Source organism: Globicephala melas, chromosome 16 (assembly GCF_963455315.2).
Source record: "Globicephala melas chromosome 16, mGloMel1.2, whole genome shotgun sequence".
NCBI classification, from domain to species: Eukaryota; Metazoa; Chordata; class Mammalia; order Artiodactyla; family Delphinidae; genus Globicephala; species Globicephala melas.
The window spans coordinates 8,175,722-8,197,537 of NC_083329.1; the positions used below are offsets into that span (position 1 = coordinate 8,175,722).

Below are 21,816 nucleotides of genomic sequence, written 5' to 3' on the forward strand. Positions count from 1 at the left end.
CTGCCAGGTAACGTCACCAAACAAACACTAGCTAGAGAGCTAGAGGCTTGTCCAGAAGTGTTCTCAGGGCTTGCTTTGGTTTTACCATTTGTCTGAGTTGGGCTTCATTTCCATATTTCCTTCAGCTTAGACCCCATCTGCTGCTCTGTGCGCCTGAGCCCACCGCTAGAGACACAGGCATGCAATTACCCAGCTCCTACGCATTTTTCTCGTTCTCTTTCTCTTTGAGTTTAATTTCCATCAGAGGCTCTGCCTGGAACTTGCTTAAAAACCTGCAATTATGAGGAGGCAGCTAATGAGACCAGGAGCAAACTTCTGCACCGTGCAGCTACTTTTTTAATGAGATAAACAGGGAAAAGGTCAAACAGAGGGATTTCTACGTTGCTCCCATGACTGAAAGGGTCCCCAGCATTGCAGATAAACGTGCTGCAATTAGCACGTGTCAGGGGCCAGGGGGTGGGTTTCATCCCTGGGGTCCTCGGGCTTCTTGACCTTGCCTGAGATGTGTGACTGGATCTTGCCTGGATGAAGATCCACTGTCCAGTGCTCCCAGGTCCAGAGACCCTTTTGGTCACGGTCAACAGAGATGCGCCCTGGAAAGGCCACTGAGTGTGGTGGCAGAGCTCTGACCTCAGCTACTGCATGGCTGCCTTTCCAAGAGCGGTTTGTTTTCCTCCCCAAGCACATTATGGGGTAATGAATGGGTCTGTGGAAATTGCACACAGCGTGTGTCATAATGAATATTTTGACTTGGAATACAGCATTCTCAGCAACTCCCAGTGTCTGCGGAAACTCAAGAGGCGGCAGAAAACTCTATCGTGAAAGCGCCACTCACGCAGCATAGCTAATAATGGGAATTCAGGAGCATTTATTTAGTGCCTGCTGTGTACCTGTCTCTGAGCTGAGCACTTGGGGTACAGAAATGAGTGAGATGCAGCCTCTGTCCTTCTTTGGATCTAATGGAGAGAATCGGAGAGTTAAAATGATGCTGTACCCAATGAAGTCCCCCTCCCCCCACCTCCCTGCACCCAACTCCTCAGGTCTAGATTCACCCAACGAAAAGGAAGGGTTGGCTCAAGCCTTAAGCTTTTTCTTGAACCAACACCTATTTGAGGTCCGTTCTTCCTCCCCAAGGGGAGAACATTCTCCTTGCCCTCTTCCCTCCCGTCTGCCCATGGCTAGAGCCCAGGGCAGGGGTCAGAGGTCCCACCCCAGCCCCTTCCAGGGCACACTTGGGAATGGCTCAGTGCCATGGTCCTCGAGCCTGGTCACACACTGGAGCTGCGTGGGTTGCTCAGTGACAGTGCAGATGTCGGGCCCTTCGACAGAGGTTCTGATGTGTGGCTTTGGGACTGGTCCCCGGAGCCGTGTTTGGAACGATGGCTCCAGGTGATTCTGGTGCCTGGTCAGGCTTGGGAACCGCTAACCTAGGACCAAAGTACCGTTTTGTCACTCCAGCTGCTGGCAGGAGGCTCCTCCCTTCTCTGGAACACATTTCTCTCCTCTATAAAGATGCTTGATGACCTCTGAGGCCCACCCTGCCTCTGACCACCTGTGTGTCCGCAGGCGGGCTAGCCGGGCGCTGCCCACGACGCTGCCCTTTCCTTCACACCCCTGCATCTCAGGGGAGAAGAGAGCCAGCGAACCTGGACCTGATGTGGGTCTCAGCCCCTCCACCTGCTTCCTGGGGACCCAAGCCGGGTCCCCTCCCCTCTCTGGGCCTCAGTTGTGGTGGGTAAATCTCTGAGGAATTTCAGCAGATAACCACCCCTCTCTGTTTCTTTGCCTCGGGGAATTTTTCAGCGCAGAAATCAAAGCACCTTGAAGGCAAAGCCAAGAGCCCTGGGTGGAAGCTACCTTCGAGGCAGTGAGAGCCAGCGGGGCAGCTGTGGCGTGGGCTCTGGGGATGGACCCTGCCCTGCACCACTGCGTAGCCCGCTGGGGGCGCCGGAGCTGCATGAGGGGCAGGAGGGAGGGTCTGCCCTGCGTCCAGCCTGCCTCCAGGAGAGTCTGGACAGGAGCTCACGCCGCCCCTAACTGCCAACCCATCCTTCCTCCAGCTCTTGCCAGTTTCTGTGGGAGCCGGGCTCTCCAGACCAGGGGAACCCACGAGGTGCCCCTCCTTGCGCCACATTTCTGAAATGTCATGAAGAACCCAGGGGTAAGACAGGAATAAAGACACAGACCTAGTAGAGAATGGACTTGAGGATATGGGGAGGGGGAAGGGTAAGCTGTGACAAAGCGAGAGAGAGGCATGGACATATATTCACTACCAAACGTAAGGTAGATAGCTAGTGGGAAGCAGCCGCATAGCACAGGGAGATCAGCTCGGTGCTTTGTGACCGCCTAGAGGGATGGGATAGGGAGGGTGGGAGTGGGGGAAATGCAAGAGATATGGGAACATAAGTATATGTATAACTGATTCACTTTGTTATAAAGCAGAAACTAACAGACCACTGTAAAGCAATTATACTCCAATAAAGATGTAAAAAATAAATAAATAAATAAAGGAGGAGAGAGGTTAAACCAGCCCATCAGGAAACTTCAAGATAGACCCTCCCCATGCCCTTGTTGGCCACCCCCCACCATTTACATCCAGCTCCGCGAGCTCTCAGTACCCCCTTCCTCCATCCTCCCTGTGCTCCAGGCTCCCTTCTCAGCTTCCTGTGGGTGAGGGGATCATCTCAGGGTTAACCTGAGGGGATAATCTCAGGGTTAATCAAAACGAGGCTGTCAAAAGCTGCTTTCACATCAAGGTGCGAATGACAAAATCACACACTAAACTAGGGATTCTCTGCGTTCCACAGACCGAACTTAGTCCATGAATTTGGTGGAAAATGTGGTCCTCGTTTTCACTAAAAAATTTAGCATTAACTTCAATTATGAATGAGGAGTAGAACATAGAGGTGTTAGCCTATAACTCCGTCACCAGTGGAGATCACAGGTAACTTCGCATCACTTCACAGTTGATACAGGTACTCAAAATCTTATTTAGGCTCATCTTTTGAAATGATGGTAAATTCTGAGATTGTCACTATTCCTTGTTATTTAATGTGCTGATAACAAAGCACATCTATCACTATACTGCAAACATATGTAAAAAATATTTTGGCAACTACATTTTTAATACGATTGTTTTCTTTCAAAATCTTATGTATTCATTCTTTTAAAAAATGTTATTTAGAGGAGCCCATAGGGTTCACGGGCTGCCAGCGAGTCCATGGCACATAAAAGTTTAAAGACTCCACCTCTAAATTTATCTTAAGATGAATGTCATCCTATTAGGAAAATTTTGAGCGGTATGGAAAAGTGAAGAATTTTCGATAATGGTGAGAGCAGATAATTTTGAGAATTTGTCAAGATTTCCGGGAGCTAGAAGAGATCTTAGAGATATATAGCTTTATTTGTTAAATCAACCTTATTCAGCTTTAATTTACATAGAGTAAAATGCACCCATTGTTTTACGTGTGCTAATTGTTTAAAAATCGTGGCTAAAAACAAATAACATAAGCGTTACCATCTTAACCATATTAAGTGCACAGTTCAGCCATGTTAATTATATTCACGTTGTTATGTAAAATGCACCCACTAGAAGTGTGCAGTTTGACTAGCTCTGACAATGTACTCGAATAACCAGTCATCACTACAATTAAAGACACAGTATTTCTATCACTCCCAAAACATTCTTTTGTGTCTCTTTATAATGTCCACTACCCCAAACCCAAGTAACCATTGATCTACTTTTTGTCACTATAGACTAGTTTTGTCTTTTTTTTAGAATATAATTGCTTTACAATGTTGTGTTAGTTTCTGCTGTACAACAAAGTGAATCAGATATATGTGTACATATGTCCCCTCCCTCTTGGACCTCCCTCCACCCCCATCCCACCCATCTAGGTCATCACAGAGCACTGAGCTGAGCTCCCTGCGCTATACAGCAGGTTCCCACTAGCTATCTATTTTTCACATGGTAGTGTATATATGTCAAACCTAATCTCCCAATTCATCCCACCCTCCGCTCCCCCCCCTGCACCCCGTGTCCACATGTCCGTTTTCTACGTCTGTGTCTCTATTCCTGCCCTGCAAATAGGTTCATCTGTACCATTTTTCTAGATTCCTCATATATGTGTTAATATATGATACTTGCTTTTCTCTTTCTGACTCACTTCACTCTGTATGACACTCTCTAGGTCCATCCACATCTCTACAAATGACCCAGTTTTGTTCCTTTTTATGGATGAGTAATATTCCATTATACACACACACACACACACACACACACACACACATATATATATACATATATATACCACATCTTCTTTATCCATTCATCTGTCGATGGACTTTTAGGTTGTTTCAATGTCCTGGCTACTGGCTATTGTAAATAGTGCTGCAATGAATACTGGGGTATATGTGACTTTTTGAATTATGGTTTTCAAAGGGTATATGCCCAGTAGTGGGATTGCTGGGTCGTATGGTAGTTCTATTTTTAGTTTTTTAAGGAACCTCCATACTGTTCTCCATAGTGGCTGTATCAATTTACATTCCCACCAACAGTGCAAGAGGGTTCCCTTTTCCCCACACCCTCTCCAGCATTTATTGTTTGTAGAATTTTTTGATGATGGCCATTCTGACTGGTGAGAGGTGATACCTCACTGTAGTTTTGATTTTCATTTCTCTAATGATTAGTGATGTTGAGCATCTTTTCTTGTGTATGTTGGCCATCTGTATGTCTTCTTTGGAGAAATGTCTATTTAGGCCTTCTGCCCATTTTTGGATTGGGTTGTTTGTTTTTTTAATATTGAGCTGCATTAGCTGTTTGTATATTTTGGAGATTAATCCTTTGTCCATTGCTTTGTTTTCAAATATTTTTTCCCATTCTAAGGGTCAGCTTTTCATCTTGTTAATGGTTTCCTTTGCTGTGCAAAAGCTTTTAAACTTAAAAAAATTTAAACCTAAGCTTTTAAACTTAATTAGGTCCCATTTGCTTATTTTTGTTTTTATTTTCATTACTCTAGAAGGTTGGTCAAAAAAGATCTTGTTGTGATTTATGTCAAAGACTGTTTTTCCTATGTTTTCCTCTAAGAGTTTTATAGTGTTCGGTCTTACATTTAGGTCTTTAATCCATTTTGAGTTTACTTTTGTGTATGATGTTAAGTAGTGTTCTAATTTCATTCTTTTACATGTAGTTGTCCAGTTTTCTCAGCACCACTTATTGAAGAGGCTGTCTTTTCTCCATTGTATATTCTTGCCTCCTTTATCATAGATTAGGTGACCATCAGTGCGTGGGTTTATCTCTGGGCTTTCTATCCTCTACCTTGGATCTATGTTTCTGTTTTTGTGCCAGTGCCATACTGTCTTGATTACTGTAGCTTTGTAGCATAGTCTGAAGTCAGGGAGCCTGATTCCTCTAGCTTAGTTTTGTCTGTTTTTAATAAATCATTTCACATACATGGGGTCCTACAGAATATACCCCAATCGTTTTTCCACCTGTTGATGGATGTGTGGGTTGTGTTGAGTTTTAGATTATCACAAATAAAGTTACTAAAAACATTGCTATACAAGTCTTTCTGCAGACACATGTTTTCATTTCTCCTAGGAAAAAACCTAGGCATGGAATTGCTGGGTTATATGATAAGTGTATGTTTACCTTTATAAAAAACTGCCAAACAGTTTTCCATCATTTTGCATTCCCACCAATGATGTATGGGAGTCCCAGTTGTTTTACATTCTTCACAATACTTGGTATTCTCAGTCTTTAATTCCAGCCATTCCCTGTGTGCTGGCATCTCATCATGGTTTTAATATGCACTGTCCTGATGGCTAATAATGTTGAACATATTTTTCTGTGTGGGGGTCATGAGCGAATGTTCTTTGGAGGAGTCTGCCTAAATCTTTTGCCACTTTTTATTGGGTTGTCTTCTTATTTAGTTTGGATACAATTCTTTTTTTTTTTTTTGTGGTACGCGGGCCTCTCACTGTTGTGGCCTCTCCCGTTGCAGAGCACAGCCTCCGGACGTGCAGGCCCAGCGGCCATGGCTCACGGGCCCAGCCGCTCTGTGGCATGTGGGATCTTCCCAGACTGGGGCACGAACCCGTGTCCCCTGCATCGGCAGACGGACTCTCAACCACTGCGCCACCAGGGAAGCTCTGGATACAATTCTTTTGTTAGACACATATATTGCAAATGTGTTTCCCATTCTGTAGCTCATCTTCATTTTTCTTCATGGTGTTTTCAAGAGTAGTGTGTTAAAATTTTGATGTGGGCCATTCATCAGTTTTCTATTTTATGGTCATGCCTTTTGCATTCTATCAAAGATATCTTTGCCTGCCCCAGAGTTGCAAAGATTTTCTCCTATGTTTTCTTCTGGGAGTTTTATTAATATATTTTTAGTCTTTACATTTGGGTTGATGATACATTTCAAGTTAAACTTGGTGCACCAGATGATGTATGGGTCAAGGTTTATTATTTCTTTCTGCATGTGAATATCCAGATCTTGAGCACTATTTGATGAAGAGACCATCCTTTCCTTGCTGACTTGCCTTAGCACCTTTGTTGGAATCAATTGACCATGTGTGTGTGGATCTATCTCTGGACTCTCAATTCTTTTCCACTGGCATATGTCTAAACTTACACCATAACTTTTTTTTTTTTTTTTTTTGCGGTACGCGGGCCTCTCACTGTTGTGTCCTCTCCCGTTGCGGAGCACAGGCTCCGGACGCGCAGGCTCAGTGGCCATGGCTCACGGGCCCAGCCGCTCCGCGGCACGTGGGACCTTCCCAGACCGGGGCACGAACCCGTGTCCCCTGCATCGGCAGGCGGACTCTCAACCACTGCACCACCAGGGAAGCCCCATAACTTTATTTTTAAAGACGAAAAATTTAGAGCTGAAAGAGTAAAAAGCCTTGTACAGGGTCAAACCAAGTAAGTTAGAGGCCAGGATGAAATGTGACTCTTGTAAATATTCATTTTTATTCATGTTTTTCATTTCCATGGGCATTATCAGCACTGCCCACAGTGGCATTCATAGATCATTGTGAGAAAAAGCCACCATCTGCTAAATATTCATTTTTAATTCTTGTTGGAAGTCAGCAAAGAGGGACACAGTAAATCGCTGTGGGGATATTGATGCTGGGAAACAATGCTTCCCTGGACACTGCTTCCCAGCCTTACTATGGGGTCCCTGCAGAAGTGAGAGGCAGTGGGAGTGAGAGAGCTGGAGCTGGCTCTTCATGGAGCAGCCATGTGACCTCACATGAGCTGCTCCGTCCCTATTGGTTGAATCCACACAGTCTGGATTCTCTAGAGAAACAGAACCACGCACATATCTTTGTATGTGTATAAGGGAACATCATAAGGAACTGGCTCACGCAATCATGGAGGCTGAAAAGCCCCCACGATGTGCTGTCTGCAAGTAGGAAGGACGGTGGTGTAATTCAGTCCAAGTCCAGAGTCCTGAGAACCAGGGGAACTGAGGGCAGGAGAAGGTTGATGTCTCAGCTCAAGCAATCAGGCAGGAGGGGGCAAGTTCCTCCTTCCTCCTTTTTGATCTGTTCAGGCTCTCAGCGAATTGGATGATACCGCCCACATTGGGGAGGGTAAACCAATTTACTGAGCCCACCTATTCAAATGTTAATTTCATCCAGAAACACTCTCACAGACACACCCAGAAATAGTGTTTAGGGCTTCCCTGGTGGCGCAGTGGTCGAGAGTCCGCCTGCCTTTGCAGGGGACACGGGTTTGTGCCCCGGACCGGACCGGGAAGATCCCACATGCCGCGGAGTGGCTGGGCCCGTGAGCTGTGGCCGCTGAGCCTGCGCGTCCGGAGCCTGTGCTCCACAACGGGAGAGGCCACAACAGTGAGAGGCCCGCGTACCGCAAAAAAAAAATAATAATAATAATGTTTAGTCAAATATCTGGCATCCCGTGATCCAGTCAAGTTGGCACATGAAATTAACCATCGCAGTTCCTCAGCTGTAAGATGCGGGTAAGAATAATACGAGCCTCACAGGAGTATTGGGGGATTGAATGAGGTGATGCTTTGGAAGCATTTAGTGGGGCATCTGGAACACAGTGGGCACTCAGGAGACTGACCCTTCATACCCTTAGGCTGCATGAGGGTCTTTTCTCCTGGGGCTGACCCTGGAGATGTCCCCTGGTAGCAAAGGGATCCCCTGTTGGCCTGGGCATCCCATTCCCAGGTACAGCCTCTGCTTTCTTCCCTGTTCTCCTGGGGGCTGGGCTGTGACCCACACGCAACTCCCCTGAGGACACTCCAGCCCTCCTCCACGCAGCTCAGCCCGATCCGAGCAGTGGCCTGGACCCCACTCAAGAGGATGTCTCCAGAGCCCACCCCAGGCACACGCAGGGCGGTGATGCGTCCTGCATCATGGTCATTCTCGAGGCCTCAGTAGGCCCAGTGAGGTGGGGACAGGGACTGTGGGTCCTGAGGGGGTGTTGGGGAGGCCAAGCGCCACACAGCACCTGCTGCATCATGTCTGGGTCTTCCTGCTAAAATCCCTGGACTGAGTGTCAAGCTTGAGACTGCCGTGCAAATCTGCTCAGAAATGGATAAAGCTGCAGCGTTGTGGGCACGGGGGGCGTGGGGTAAGATAAAGGGGCCCTGGCCTAGCCCCCTCACCCACGATGTCTCCCTCACGCCTGCCTTTCCTAGGAATTCCTCCCAGGTGAGTCCAAGATCCCCTTTCACAGGGACAGGATGCTATCTGGGGAGATAAGTCCAATATTAGCCTCCAATGTTGACTGAACTGTTAATCCTGTGTCAGGTACCATTCTAAGCACTTAGAACACGATGACTCCACAGGACTGCAAGGCAGGTATTACTGTTATCACTAGTTTACGTATGAAGAAACAGAGGCACAGAGAGGTTAAGTCATCTGTTCTAAGTCACACAGTAAATTAGTGCAAAGCTGGTATTTCATCACATGGGCTCTGGCTCTTAGACATTGCTTGAATGAAGATATTAATTTTACAAATTAATTCTTTGGTTAGGTAGGAGGTTCCATTCTAAAGAAGCAGCAGCTGGGGCACAGTGGACCCCAGGACAAAGGTAATGTTGGAACTTTGAGAGTTTCTAAATGTGAGTTTCTGTGCTGCTTGCCTAAGATCATAGGACACTTGAGGTCTAATGTCTGATGTTGGGAAGTAATTTCTTCCTCCATGCCTCAGTTTCCCCAACTGTAAAAAGGGAGGTTTTGCTGAATCATCCCTACGTTTTGGAGACATCTTCATGGATTTAGTGAAAACAGGAGTTTAACATCAGCCACCTGGTTCAAACCTCCATGCCCCACTTACTAGCTGTGTGATCCGGGGCTGGATATTTAACCTCTCTGAGCTCAGTCTCTGCAGCTGCTAAATGAGAGTGCCACCTCTGGAACTCTTCAATGAGGAACTGTGGCTGAGTCCATTCGGGCTGCTATAACAAAAATACCATAGACTGGATGGCTTACAAATGACAGAACTTTATTTCTCATAGTTCTAGAGCCTGGGAAGTCCAAGATCAAGGCACCTGCAGATTCAGTGTCTAGTGAGAGCCTGCTTCTCTGGTTCATAGATGCTGTCTTCTTGCTGTGTCCCTCAGTGCCTGAGGGACAAGGGAGCTCCCAGGGCCTCTTTCATAAAGGCACTAATCCCATTCATGAGGGCTCCACCCTCATGCCCTCCTAACACCATCAGACTGAGGATTAGGTCTCAACATATGAATTCTGGAGGGACACGCACATGCAGTGTGTGGCAGGTCCCTAGCACAGGGCCCAACACACTGCAGCAGTCAACGAATATGGGACTTCTTCCCTTCTGAGGCCCTTCCTGCTCTCTCTCTGGGATTTGAGCAGCAATGAGTCATCTAGCAAAGCCTAAGGAACTGGGTCAAAAGTGGCAAAGGTTGCCTGGTATTTAGGAGGGTGGGAGCCATGCCAGTCAATCCCTGGTCAGGTGTGTATGGGAGGGGTGACTGCTGGGGGGCCTGGGTAGTAAAGAAATGGTCCCAAAGGATGAACACCTAACCCTAGGAGGCTGTGTGACAGTCAGGAGTGTCTGGGCAGTGGCAGCAGGAGAGAAAAGGAGGTACAAAATAGGAAGATATATAGAAAGATAAAAAGAAATGTAAACTTACGTCCCACCATGAAATTATAAAACCACCATTTCCGACAATTAACTTGTGCCTAATAAAAATTTTTTCACACCAGGTCAACAAAGTGTGGATGAGATTTTATAACAGGAATTTTATAATTCTCTCATAAAAATTTATTACAACATTTGTTATGTAGTCACTAAACACAAGCCATTGTAAACAGAGCAGGCGACATTGGCCTTGGATTCATCAGTCCTGAGTCCCATTGCAATAGTAAACAGCTGTTGGCAAGTGTATCACACGAAAGGTAACATTGCCCCATGGGGAGGGCTTCTGGTAATGTGTGTGTGTGTGTGTGTGTGTGTGTGTGTGTGTGTGTGTGTGTTTTAATAGAGCTGTACTTCTGTTTAATAAATTAGGAGAAAATAAAGTAAAAACTACCATGTAAACAAACACTAGAGGATGTGGTAACATTTTGCTTCATCTGTTTTATGCTTAGCACGCAGCTGTTGGTGAACATTCGCCCATAAGGACACACAGAGGGAAGCAGAGTCATAGGGGCACACAGTGACAGGTGCATTTGCTCCAACACAAAGTCACAGATGTCCCACCCATTTTCCTATGGGTCTGACTTCAGGAACAGAACATTGTACAGGAGCCAGGCATTTGCAGATCCCTCTGTCCCCCGGGAATGAAATATCTTTAGTTTTTCTAAATCTCGGCTTCCAAAAGTATTTTTGAAGTATCCAAATATAAAGTACATTTCCACGTGGAATGCTGAACTAGCTGGCACATGCCTTAGGGTTCCTCAGTGCAGACTCCCTTCTATTCTCTGGATGTGCAAGCTATGGACAGTGTAAGTAAGTCCCCGCAGCCCACTTTGCACAAACCCCCCAAATAATGAAATCTGTGAAAACTGAAGGAATGCAAAGAATTAAACTTGGGTGCACTCATTACTTGGAGCTTCTGGCGTTCAAAGGGTAGCATCTAACCGGTCTCACCTCAGGGAGGTGGTGGTTCTCCCACTGGACACAGGGCCGGATGAAGCTCTGTGTGGGAGATGGCCGCACTCCATTAGGGAGGATGGATAAGGGTGGCTGAAATTGTCTGCTGGCATCCGCTCAACACAACACCATAGCAGAGGGACAGATTTATGTCTTCCGAGGAGCTGCCTCACTACAATGGACGTGCACATCCAAATGGCAAAGGTTTGAACTCCTTCTCCCGAGCTATAGCCTAAGAATATAAAGACTAGCCTGTCCCTGTGTTCATAATAATGTCCCATGTGGTAAGGAGGGTAAGGCAAGACACCTCTTTTATTTGTCATTGGACTTTCAAGGTTCCCCCTGGGGAAATCCTGATGGGGTTGGTGAGACACCGTACTCCTTAAATGTCCCTCAAATGTTCCAGAAGAGATTATGTTTACAAACTTGCTATAAAACAGGATTGTTGAGGTTTGGAATGATTTCAACTTACGAGGGGACTTGGCATTCAAATACACCATGGGGTTTGGTTACTAATAATTCAAGCAAAGATTTGGTATTAAATGGCTTGAATGCCGGGCCATGGTGGACAGAGCCCTTGGGGGCTGGGTGTTTGGTATTTTTGCCAGGCAGGAGCTGTCTCTCTGATCTGGTCATTGGGAAATTGACCGGCTCAGGTCAACCAATCAGTTGTGTGCCATTGCGATGGTGTCTGATGCTCCCCAAACACATTTCCTATGAGTAGTCTGGGGTATTGCCGGGGCTTTGATGACTCTAATCTGACTCTCAAAATTCCCAGTGGGATTCCTGTCTCCAAATACAGATTTCAGACTCTTCAAAACGCGAACTTTAGGTTCTATTTAACACGTGCAACCACTCTTCCACGCCAGGAGTAATTAAGATGCTGACTATAGAATCACCAGGACCACAAGAGAAAGGCCACAGGAAACACCCTGAGTCAGCGCTCCTAAGAGCACACGCATTCCACAAGGGGCACGCACAGTCTTCGGAGTCAACAACCTAAACTATTTTAAAAGTCCTTAAATGTGGGTATACGTGATAAACTATCGCACTGCTAAGATTGAGTAGATGCATAACGTTGGACCCTCAATGCTCAATGCATTTTTACATGACGCACTGCACGAGTAAGCTGTGCAAGCCACGGAGATGGGTGTGAAGCGGGGGAGGCTGAATTGTTACTTGGGACAAGGGTCACATTTGCAAACACATGGTTGTTTCTGCTGTGGGTTCTTCCAGTTGTCTCCGGGGTATGGGCCATGCCCACAAGGACCCTGTGTTACTATGGAATGTGTACACTCCCTACTGAAGACATACCTTTATTCCCACTCGGGTGTATTATCAGGGGATATGCCCTGGCCGAATGAGGTTGGTTTCTTAAGAGTGAATCATGCCCCCTTCCCGCTCACTGTATAATGTAGACACCCCACAAATTAAATGCAATGCTTTTGGTGCCTCTCTCCCACCCTCCCTCCCTTCCTTCCGTCTTCTTTCTTTTCTTTCTTCCCTCTCTTTGTCAATAGCTAAATATATGTGGATTTCCCCCCATGTTTTCTCTTTCTAAAAGAGCTCTAATTTTGAAACTCCCAAGTTCAAGACCTCGGTGCTCTCCCCAGGACCACAGATCACATCCACTCTGTCTCAGGAGTCATGTCACCTCCTACGTGCCCAACCCATCCTATTCCTGGACACACGCTAAGCTCCCGCCCCGTTAGACTCCCCACTGGGCACGTTGTTCACACCTCCTTCATGTCTCGTCATAGGCGCTTCCCTACTGCAGGTTCAGGCCCAAAGCTACCACCTCTAGGAAACCTTCCAGAACGCTCCTCCCCCACCCGCCAAGTGCATCAGCCCTCCTCCTGCACCCCCAACACTGTGCACACTGCTCCAGGGCAGCTCCACCCTCCACGTTGTAGAGTAATCTCTGGTCTCTCCCGGAGTCTGACACAGCCCAGGGCCAGGCACACAGAAGGCGCTCCGTAAATGTCAGAGGAGTGACAGGTGGGTATTGCGACAGCCTCTCCCACCCTCTCCCCACGCTCTCCCCACTATAGCCACCAGGTCAGCACGGGCTTCTCCATGTTAACCTCTTGGCATCTGTGTGAAGGGGAAAGGTCAGCTTCAGTGCCAGGCACTGCTGTGTTGTACTAATGCTCGTGAAGGCTACTGGCCCAGAGTTTCGGGAAAATTCTTTGGACAACAAGTCCGCAAACACCTACAACGTTTAGTCAGTCAGATTCTCTGTAGCTGAAAAGGACTCGTGGACCATAAATTCTGGTACAGAGGTTGCTGCTGAGCAACTTCCCCTCGAACACCCCGAGAAGCACATGCAGAGAAAGAGAAGACGAGGGGTGGCCGTGACCAGAGGGGCCCAAGGCCCAGCTGGCCGGTGTGGGTGTCAGCTCAGGAGCTGAGAGCACAGGGTTCTCTGCTGCTGATGGAAAGTCACCTGCTCCTCCTTGAACTGCCCAGAGTCGGGTGAAGCTGGGGACTTCCCATCAGTACCAGCCCACCCTTCTGGAGACCTATTTTGTGTTGCCCCTCAAATTTCTCTACATGCTGCCCGAGGACCTACAGATTCTGCCCGATCTGTAAAAAGGAGAGAGTCATAGTGCTGACATCGGAGGATTATTACGAGGATTCGTGGAAACGCTACCCCCAAACTCTCAGCGTGGTGTCTGGTGTCTAGTCTTCACTCAGGACACACCGGCTCTTAGGTTGTCATTATTACGAGCTGCTCGTGGGGGACCCAGCAGGGTCAGCCATGCTGGATGAAGTGGGGAACCAACAAAAGACCCACACCCAAGGGTGGGCATCCAGCACTGTCTCTCTCTGGCCCTGCCTCGGCTGGCTCGGCCCCCCGGGTCTGAAGCTGGTCGGAAGGGGGCAGGGGCGAGGGCTCTGGTTAGTAGCGAAGGGGCTAGAAGCCATCGACTCCCCCAGCCAGGCTGCCCGGACAGAGTCTGTGTCAGGACGCAAGCAAGCATCCCTCCGGGGCCCTCTGAGCACCAGGCTCCCTTTTCTCTAACACAGTGTCTGAGCCAGTGAGTGCTGCCGCCCTGCCAACACCCAACACATCTCGTGCTTACCAGCCAGGAGCCCCACAGAGAGGAAGGAGGCTGTTTTGCAAAGGCCTTCAGAGGTAGAGTGGGCAGCTTCTCCCGTTCCACCAGAGTCTCGTGAAAACAGGTTTTAAAAATTTCATGGCATGATCAATTTTGTTCCTCTGGGGACAAAATGACTCAGCCCTTGATTAAGCTGGAGACTGAACTGTTTGGCATGTTAGGGAACCATAGAAGACGACTGAAACCTAGATATTTAGAAAGAGCCAGTTTTCCATAGAGCTTATCCAGGTGTCTAAGACCATTTTTCCTCAGGGAGGACACTTTGAAGTCCACCTGCCACAGTCACCTGGGCCCTGATGTCTGAAAATGCAGAATCCTAGGCCTTGCCAGACCTCCTTAGACGGATCTCCAGGGAAGGGGCTCAGGAATCTGAGTTTTAAACAACGTCTCTTGGTGATTCTTGTGGATAGTAAAGTTCAGGAGCCAGTGGCTTCATTGCAGACGCTGTTGACCTTCCAGAAAGGTGGTGGGAGCCTCAGATATATCCAGGACTTCTCTCTCGCCTGTGGTGCAAGTGCTCCAGAGGATACGAGCAGATGTGAGGAATTTCTGGCACCTGACAAAATAACCTCGTTGAAATCATAGGCAAATTAGTCGATGCTGAATTTGGGTAAATTCTAAAAATGCACAGCCTGCGGTCCCCCCGAGGGTCACACTGCAGCCCTGCAAAGGCGTCAGCTACCTGCACCAAAGTATGTAAAAGGACAGCAACCAGGACCTGGACTCGGCCTGTTCTTTCCATCTTCTCTCAGAACGAAGGGCATCCTGAAAAAGAAAACTAGCTTCACAAACATGAGGAGAGAGGTTTATTGCTCACGGTGGCAGAAGTCCGAGCTGAGTTCTAGAAGGAATGTACAGTTGCTGTGAGATGAGTCAAGGCAACTTCCCGTCCCCCACCAGCCAACTTCATGGTAGAAATAGGCAGGCTCTTAGGGAAGCATCTTTGGGAGGTCAGCGGACCATGAGACACACAAACCCCAAATGCTACAACACTTTTCCCTCAGTGGCTCCCAGGGCCCTGAAATCCCCTCTAAGAAGCAGCATAAAGAAAAGCTAGAGTTGCAGAGTGACTGCAAAAGCCAACACAGACGGGGTTGAAACCTACAAGTTCAGATCAGGTAGGGCTAGAAACTGAGCCCCGGATGTGGGTTTAGGAATTTGAGAGCCTCTCCATGGAGGCTTTATTTTCCATCTTCTTCAATTGCTCTCACACCGAGCCCAGCTGTCTACCCAAGTTCGGGCCTTCAACATCAAGCCTTATTCTAGACTGACGTCAAGGAAGTTATCCCAGGCCCTTGACATAGACGCTGATCTGGACATTTCTAAGTGTTCTACCTGAGAAATCCACATTACCATGTTACGTTTGATAAATTACCAAATGAGGTAGATAATTCTCTTGGGAATAAAGGAGCTGGGGAGAATTTTATGGACTGTGTATAAACATTTAGCTAAAGGTAATTCTAGCAGAGTTGGTTGACGCTGATGCCCAATGCAACGATTTTCTTCTCACTTCTCCTAGGGTTTTGCTGCCTGTGTTCAAATAATAATGAAAATACCCAGCCGACTGGCATATCTGGGGAGTTGTCACCATGATGCCAACACAACTGGTTTTATTGTTTTTTTGGCAGTCCTAAGGTTCAGTGTAATTTATGAAATGCATCTTTTCAAGACATGTGGCACTGTAGGTGACAGATCTTATTTTTTCACTAAAGAAGAGGTGAAAGGGATAGAGTTGCTTCCGGGAGTATAACTTGTTGCCTCCACAGAGGGAGCAAGAAGAGATGACGGTTATTCCTCCAACCTGACATGGATGGAAACGTATTTGTTTGTTTGAACTTGACTGTCAATTGACCTCATCCGCTGGGCCGCTACGCCCCTGCTGCCCAAGGAGTGTTTGCGTGAAAGGGAGATGGTCAGACTCAATTGTGCTTACTTTCCTGGCTCTGTGCTTGTCCTCGACCTCATTGGTTCTTTTGACGTTGGGACAATGAAGGGTGAACAGCTGCCTGACGCTAGGAAAGAGCCACATTAAAGAAAGTCTGTTGTGATTCAAACTTGAGTGGCCAGATGTGCTCTGAATCCGAGCAGTTCTGTTTCAGTAACACACAAAGTCCTGTCTGGGCAGTGATGTGCTGGGAGCTGTTTAGCAATGAGCTCTCAGCGGAGAAAAAGGCCCGATTTGTAGCCTTTACTGACTTTCTTGGTATAAATATGCCCATCACAGCTGACTTCAAGCTACCAAGCTTATGTCCCAGAACACAGAATTGGGAAGGGGTGTGTGTGCCATCGGCTCCTCCAAGCAGGTGTGAGCACACCTCCAGCTGCAACGGGAAGGTGGCAAGGCTTCAAAGGCTATGTCTGTCTCCATGCAAACTTAGAAACTAGACAAGAGTAGGCCAGGCTCAGTGATTTGTTTTCTAAATGAGGAGCTAAAGTTAATAAGACGCCATCTTTTCAAACACGCACACACTTCGTTTTTCAACACTGGGGCACCCGGCAGTGAACAGCTTCAGGCTCTTCCTGGTTGGTCCCTATTGAAATGGGTCCTCCCTTCTATGTTTCCAAAGTTAGGCTTTGCAGAGCAGGAAGGAGAGCCCTCGAAGCCTTGTGCTCCCATCCTTTCCACCCTGGAGGAATCACATAGAGTGGAGGATAGAGAAAGAACTGCTCTTAGCATTCACACAATATTTGAAATGGTAAAAGAAATAAAAAGATGGATGGGCAGAAAGCATTTAGTTTAATTCAAGGTCCACTCACCTTGGTTTTTATTAAATCAAGACGGGGGCTGCTCGTGAATTGGCATATGTTTTAGAGTTACGGTTTTCAATAAAAATTTCACTCTCCCATCGTGGGCACAGGGCACTTTCTGGATCACCTTGGGAAGCCTCTACTCTTTGTTGATGACTTACAGAAACTAGGATATTGAACCTTTAGGATAATGGAACCCAGTGCCTTAAAATCAAGACTAAAACCCTGCTCAGGTCAGTTCTTGTCCAATCACCTAAGAGAACACGCTGGACAAGATGTGTGAGACAAGGTGAAACGCTTCCTGCAAATTCAGGTCACAAACCGGCGTGGGGGACCTGCCAGACACTGTCCTCCTGCCTCTCCTTTGCTCCAACAGTTATGACATGTGAATCAGAAGAAGGTGACTTCGGGTCAGACTTCAAAGAACATTATTACATGTAGTAATAACTGCTTATTTAAACCAGTTTCATGCTAAGATTGTCTACACACACAAATGTTAGCTTGGGGGCGGAGGGGGAGGGAAGAGAGGGATAAAAGTTGAATCCAATATAGCCATTTCTAAGACAACTTGTCAGCAAGAGTTGGGCAATACTAGTCTGCAAACACTTTCCCCTTGGACGTGGGGGCCCAAGGGTCCCAGCCGAGCACAAGTCAGTGAGTTCCAGCTGAACGATATTTGGGTTAAGGCAGCCACCACTACGTGTGGAGAAGGGTGGCCATGCCAGATGTGGGGCTAAAGGGCCACTGCCAGCCTCACTCTCAGCGTGGCTGATGCCCCACGGGGGTCACCACTTTTCTTCAGCATGGAGCCCAGCATCCAGGGCTTAGTGAGCAGGTGGACGCCATGCTTCCCCACCTGCCACCAGCACTGTGTGTCCTTGATCATGACCGGATGGGGTGTGACTCCTGGGGAGTCTCTGGTGACTCTAGGAGCTCAAAGGAACTTCTCCAAGAGAAAAGCCAGCGCACAGCATGTCCCTTGGTCATCCTTTGGTGATAAACAGGGACAGTTCAACATCTGCCCTCGAGGAAGCAGGAAGCAGGCTTCGGAGCCCCTCCTCCGAAGCCAGGGAACCGGAATCCCTGGGCTCGCTGGATGGTGGCGGCCGGTGGAGTCCGCCCAGGCGCCCCAAGCCCTCCCGCCCCCTCTTCTCACCAGCCGTCTCATTCCAAGCTCTCCAGAAGCAGCAGCGTCCTTCACTCAGAGGCCGGAAGAATGTTCTGGCTGTGGGAGTCCCCGGTGAGGCCGGAGGAGCGGAGGGAACGCCTGTGGAGGACCCTGTTCAGAATCTCCTTGCAGCTCTTGCGGTACTGGTGTCGCAGCAAGGAGTACACGAACGGGTCAGATGCGGCCTTGCTGTAGGCCAAGCACTTGGACAGCACCCCCCAGTGGGAGCTGATGGGCACCGCGGAGGACAGCTCCACCAGCCTGCGGACAGAGACGGGGAGGGCGTTCGTTACAAGAGCGCAGCTGGGCGCATCCCAGGCTCCAGCCTGAGCCCCTGACCCCAGCTTCCCGGCCACGCTTCAGTTTCTCTGAGGCTTCCTCCTCCCGCGACAATGACAACAGCAATTTACAACCATAACTATGGTGGCCGTTCTCCAGGCGCTTCTTTTAGTCCAGGTACTGGGCTAAGGACGCACTTTACACGTGATTTCGTGGAACCCTGGGAGATTAGACATCTCCAGTTTACATGTGAGGAAACAGACGTCCAAGGAGGTTAAGTACTGATAGTTTGCCAGTAAACTGTAAAGGCAGGGATTTGAACCCAGGCACCCAAGCTGATCTAAGAATTGCACCAATAGCTAATTGCACCCTGGCCATTTGCTCCGGCTGTGCAGCTGACCTGCTGTGTGACCCTGGGCAAGTTGTTTCCCTTCTGGGGCCTGGGTGTTTTCTACAAAAAAGGGGGAGTTGAATAAGGTCACGTCTATGATCACTGTAACTAGGACAGACTGATTCTTGGCTTCAGATCCTAGCTCCGCCGTCCACGGGAGCTTGCCTGGGAGGAAGGGCTGAGATTAATTTTGCAAATATTCATCAAAGCTCAAAGTATGTCTTGCATCAGGAAAGAATCTGCTGGTGGGAAAAGCTTCTTCCCAGGGTTGGGATTCTGGTGGCCCCTGGCTATAGCAGCAGTCAGGGTACCCTAAAGTGACCCTCATTCTTTGGAAGAAGGTGAGGGAAGAGGCAGCTCCTGTGTCAAAGGGGCACAGTTCTGAGAGTCCTCCAGGTATCCATCGAACAGCTCCATTCAGTGGTGCTAAGGCCAGGCTGTGAGGTAGTAAAAGCCCTCCTCTGTGTAAACGGAATTCTCCCAAATCAAGCCATTTATTCTTTTCTCCCAAGTGTGTCCAGCACCCCTGGCCATATTTAGATGTTACCCAGCATTAATATAAGGTAGAAAAGGCCACAGAGCTGAGAGAGAACTTAGAGATTATAAATTACCCACCCACTGTCAAATGAGGAAATCGAGGCCCAGACAGGGGAGGGGCTTGCCCAACATCACCTAGCAAGTCAGTGGTAGAGGAAAATCCAGCATCTGTGCTCAGCCTGGGAGCTAGCACCTGTATTCTACCTGGCGGGGGGAGGGCATGGAGGTCAGCAAGATGGAAGGCAGCGGTGGCTCTCAGCTTGGAGGGCTGCCCAGGTGAGACCCCAGGTCCGGAGAGGACTGAGCTTGGGCTGTGACTCTGGGCTGCCAACTTCAGTGATTTTCCTGAAGGCTTCTTTGGGCTTCTTTGGGCTGAGGTTGTGAGGACGAGCCCAGGAGAGGAAGGAGGAGGAAGCTGGTGGGATGAGATCCCCCACTGCAATGACCCCCTTTCTGAATAGATCCTTAATGAATCCATCCTGAGGCCCTTCTATTAGGCGTCGCATTTCCAGCACCACCGTCCACTCTTCCCCACCGACGCCGAGGGGGTAATGCCACCATGGTTTTGCTCCTGTCCTTGGGAGCCCGAATGGGGAAATGGAGCTGTTGGCATTTGAGAAATCTGTACTTTTAAGAAATCTACTTTGGGAAGTGATGAATTTAAGGGAACAAAACCCCCCGAGTTTAGAATTCACACCTAATAATAACAATGAAACAGCTGAATACCAACACATTGTTGCTATGGGATGCCAAACTGCTTTTCCAGAATGTCTCGTCTTCTATACATTGCTAGATTCGGTCTGAGCATGTTGGCTCTCCCAGGAGGATTTACTGAGTCAAATATCATCAAACCATCCAGCAAGATCAAAATGATTATTTGCAGGTTCTGCAGATTTCACAGAGTAAAACTATTTGGGACAATTTAAAATTTCACCATTTAGATAATTAAGAGGTAACATCTGTTGCCTTTGCTTCTCAGAGATTTTATGTAAGATCTGAACTCGCCTGGCTCAGTAATAATAATTCCCAGTTAAGTGTCTCCTGTGGGCCAGATGCGTGATGTGCACAATCTCTAACCTTACAATTATTCTCTGCAGAATGGGCATCGTTAGTCCCATTTTACAGACGAAGAAATCAAGGCTCAGAGAGATTGAGCAGCAAGCCAGCTTCTCCTCCACGGGGAAACCCAGCTCCATCGAACTGCAGCCCATGTTTTGTCTAGGTGCCATGATGGGATTCAAATCTCCACATTGCAGATGGGACAGGATGCGTTCTGAGGTCCCTTCCAGCCCCAAGAATCCCCCTTCCATGAAGTGGTTATGGGCTACCCAGCACTTCTGTCACTTGCCCTGTCCACAGTGTACACGACTTCTGCTTTGAAAAGCCCGCATCTGGCCTCCATCAAGGCCTCCAGGCAAAGAGATGCTTTGGATCAGTCTGGGCCTGGGCACTGCTCCCGTGTGGCCCCCGGGCCAGGCTGAAGCTCGCATGCTCCCTTCTGCCACCGGATGTGGCTGGCCGACCCGCTTTTTTATTTTCCTGGGCACGTGGACCCCTCTGCCATGTGCCTGCTGTGGCCGGCTTTGCTCTGTTCCAGCTCTGACAGTTCCAAGTCCCCACTTGTTTAAGGGGACTGGGCAGGGGCAGGGACTTCCGTATTGCTACAACTGCTTCTTTCTAATGCTAGATCTGGGCAGGGAATGATCATCTGGGCCCCTCCAGATGACCTTTTAGAAAGGGAGCACTGCAGCCCAACTTCTCATGCCAGAGCCAGCTCTGCTCATCTCCTCCAAACACCCTCCCCTCCAAGAAAGGGCCATTATTCTGATCAGTCCCAGTTTCCACGGGAGCAGGGTCACCGTGTGCTGCGAGGTGCCTGCCACGCTCTGCCTCTTCTCTCTCTGCTACGAATCATGGTGGATTATTGAACTCCCGTATCCTGCCCCTGCCCCCAGCTCTGCCCCAAGAGCCCTGCGTTTAGGGGTTATTGGGCTCAGGTGTTAATAAAGTGGGACTTTGTTTCCTTTTGCTATAGCTCCCTGTGTAGGCTGAACTATGTCTCCCCAAATTCATGTGTTGGGGTCCTAACCCCCAGCACCTCAGAATGTGATCTTATTTGGAAATAGGGTAGTTGCAGATGTAATTAGTTAAGGTGAGGTCCTAATGGAGAACGGTGGGCCCCTAACCCAATGTGACCGTGCCCTTACAAAAGGGGGGAGTTTGGACACAGATGCACGCCAAGAGAACGCCACAAAAGGATGACGGCAGAGATGGGGTGATGCTTCTAGAAGCCAAGGAACACTAAAGATTGCAAGTTCACCATCAGAAACTCGGGGGAGGCCTGGAACAGACTCTCCCTCACAGGCTCAGAAGGAACCACCCTGCCAACACCTTGATCTTGGACTTCCAGCCTCCAGAACTGAGGCCATACATTTCTATTGTTTAAGCCACTTAGTGGAAGCTAGTTACGGCG

At 48.4% G+C, this 21,816-nt stretch overlaps 1 protein-coding gene across 7 annotated transcripts in view; it reads right to left on the reverse strand.

Annotated features, from left to right (window-relative positions):
* Window positions 1-21,816, reverse strand: part of GPR26 (G protein-coupled receptor 26) — a 65,530-nt gene that overhangs the window by 26,728 nt on the left and 16,986 nt on the right. The window contains exons 3-4 of one of the 7 annotated variants that reach the window (XM_060286064.1): window positions 18,125-18,397; window positions 12,581-14,985 (exon numbers count right to left, since the gene is read on the reverse strand). The exons of 4 other annotated variants lie outside the window; for them this stretch is intronic. In XM_060286064.1, coding sequence (XP_060142047.1) covers window positions 18,166-18,397 — 232 coding nt within the window. In that variant the 3' untranslated portion in view covers window positions 12,581-14,985; window positions 18,125-18,165. Of the gene's footprint in view, window positions 1-12,580; window positions 14,986-16,951; window positions 18,398-21,816 lie in introns of those variants that run through there. 2 more of the 7 variants (XM_060286063.1, XM_030831984.2) reach the window with 2 other exon arrangements.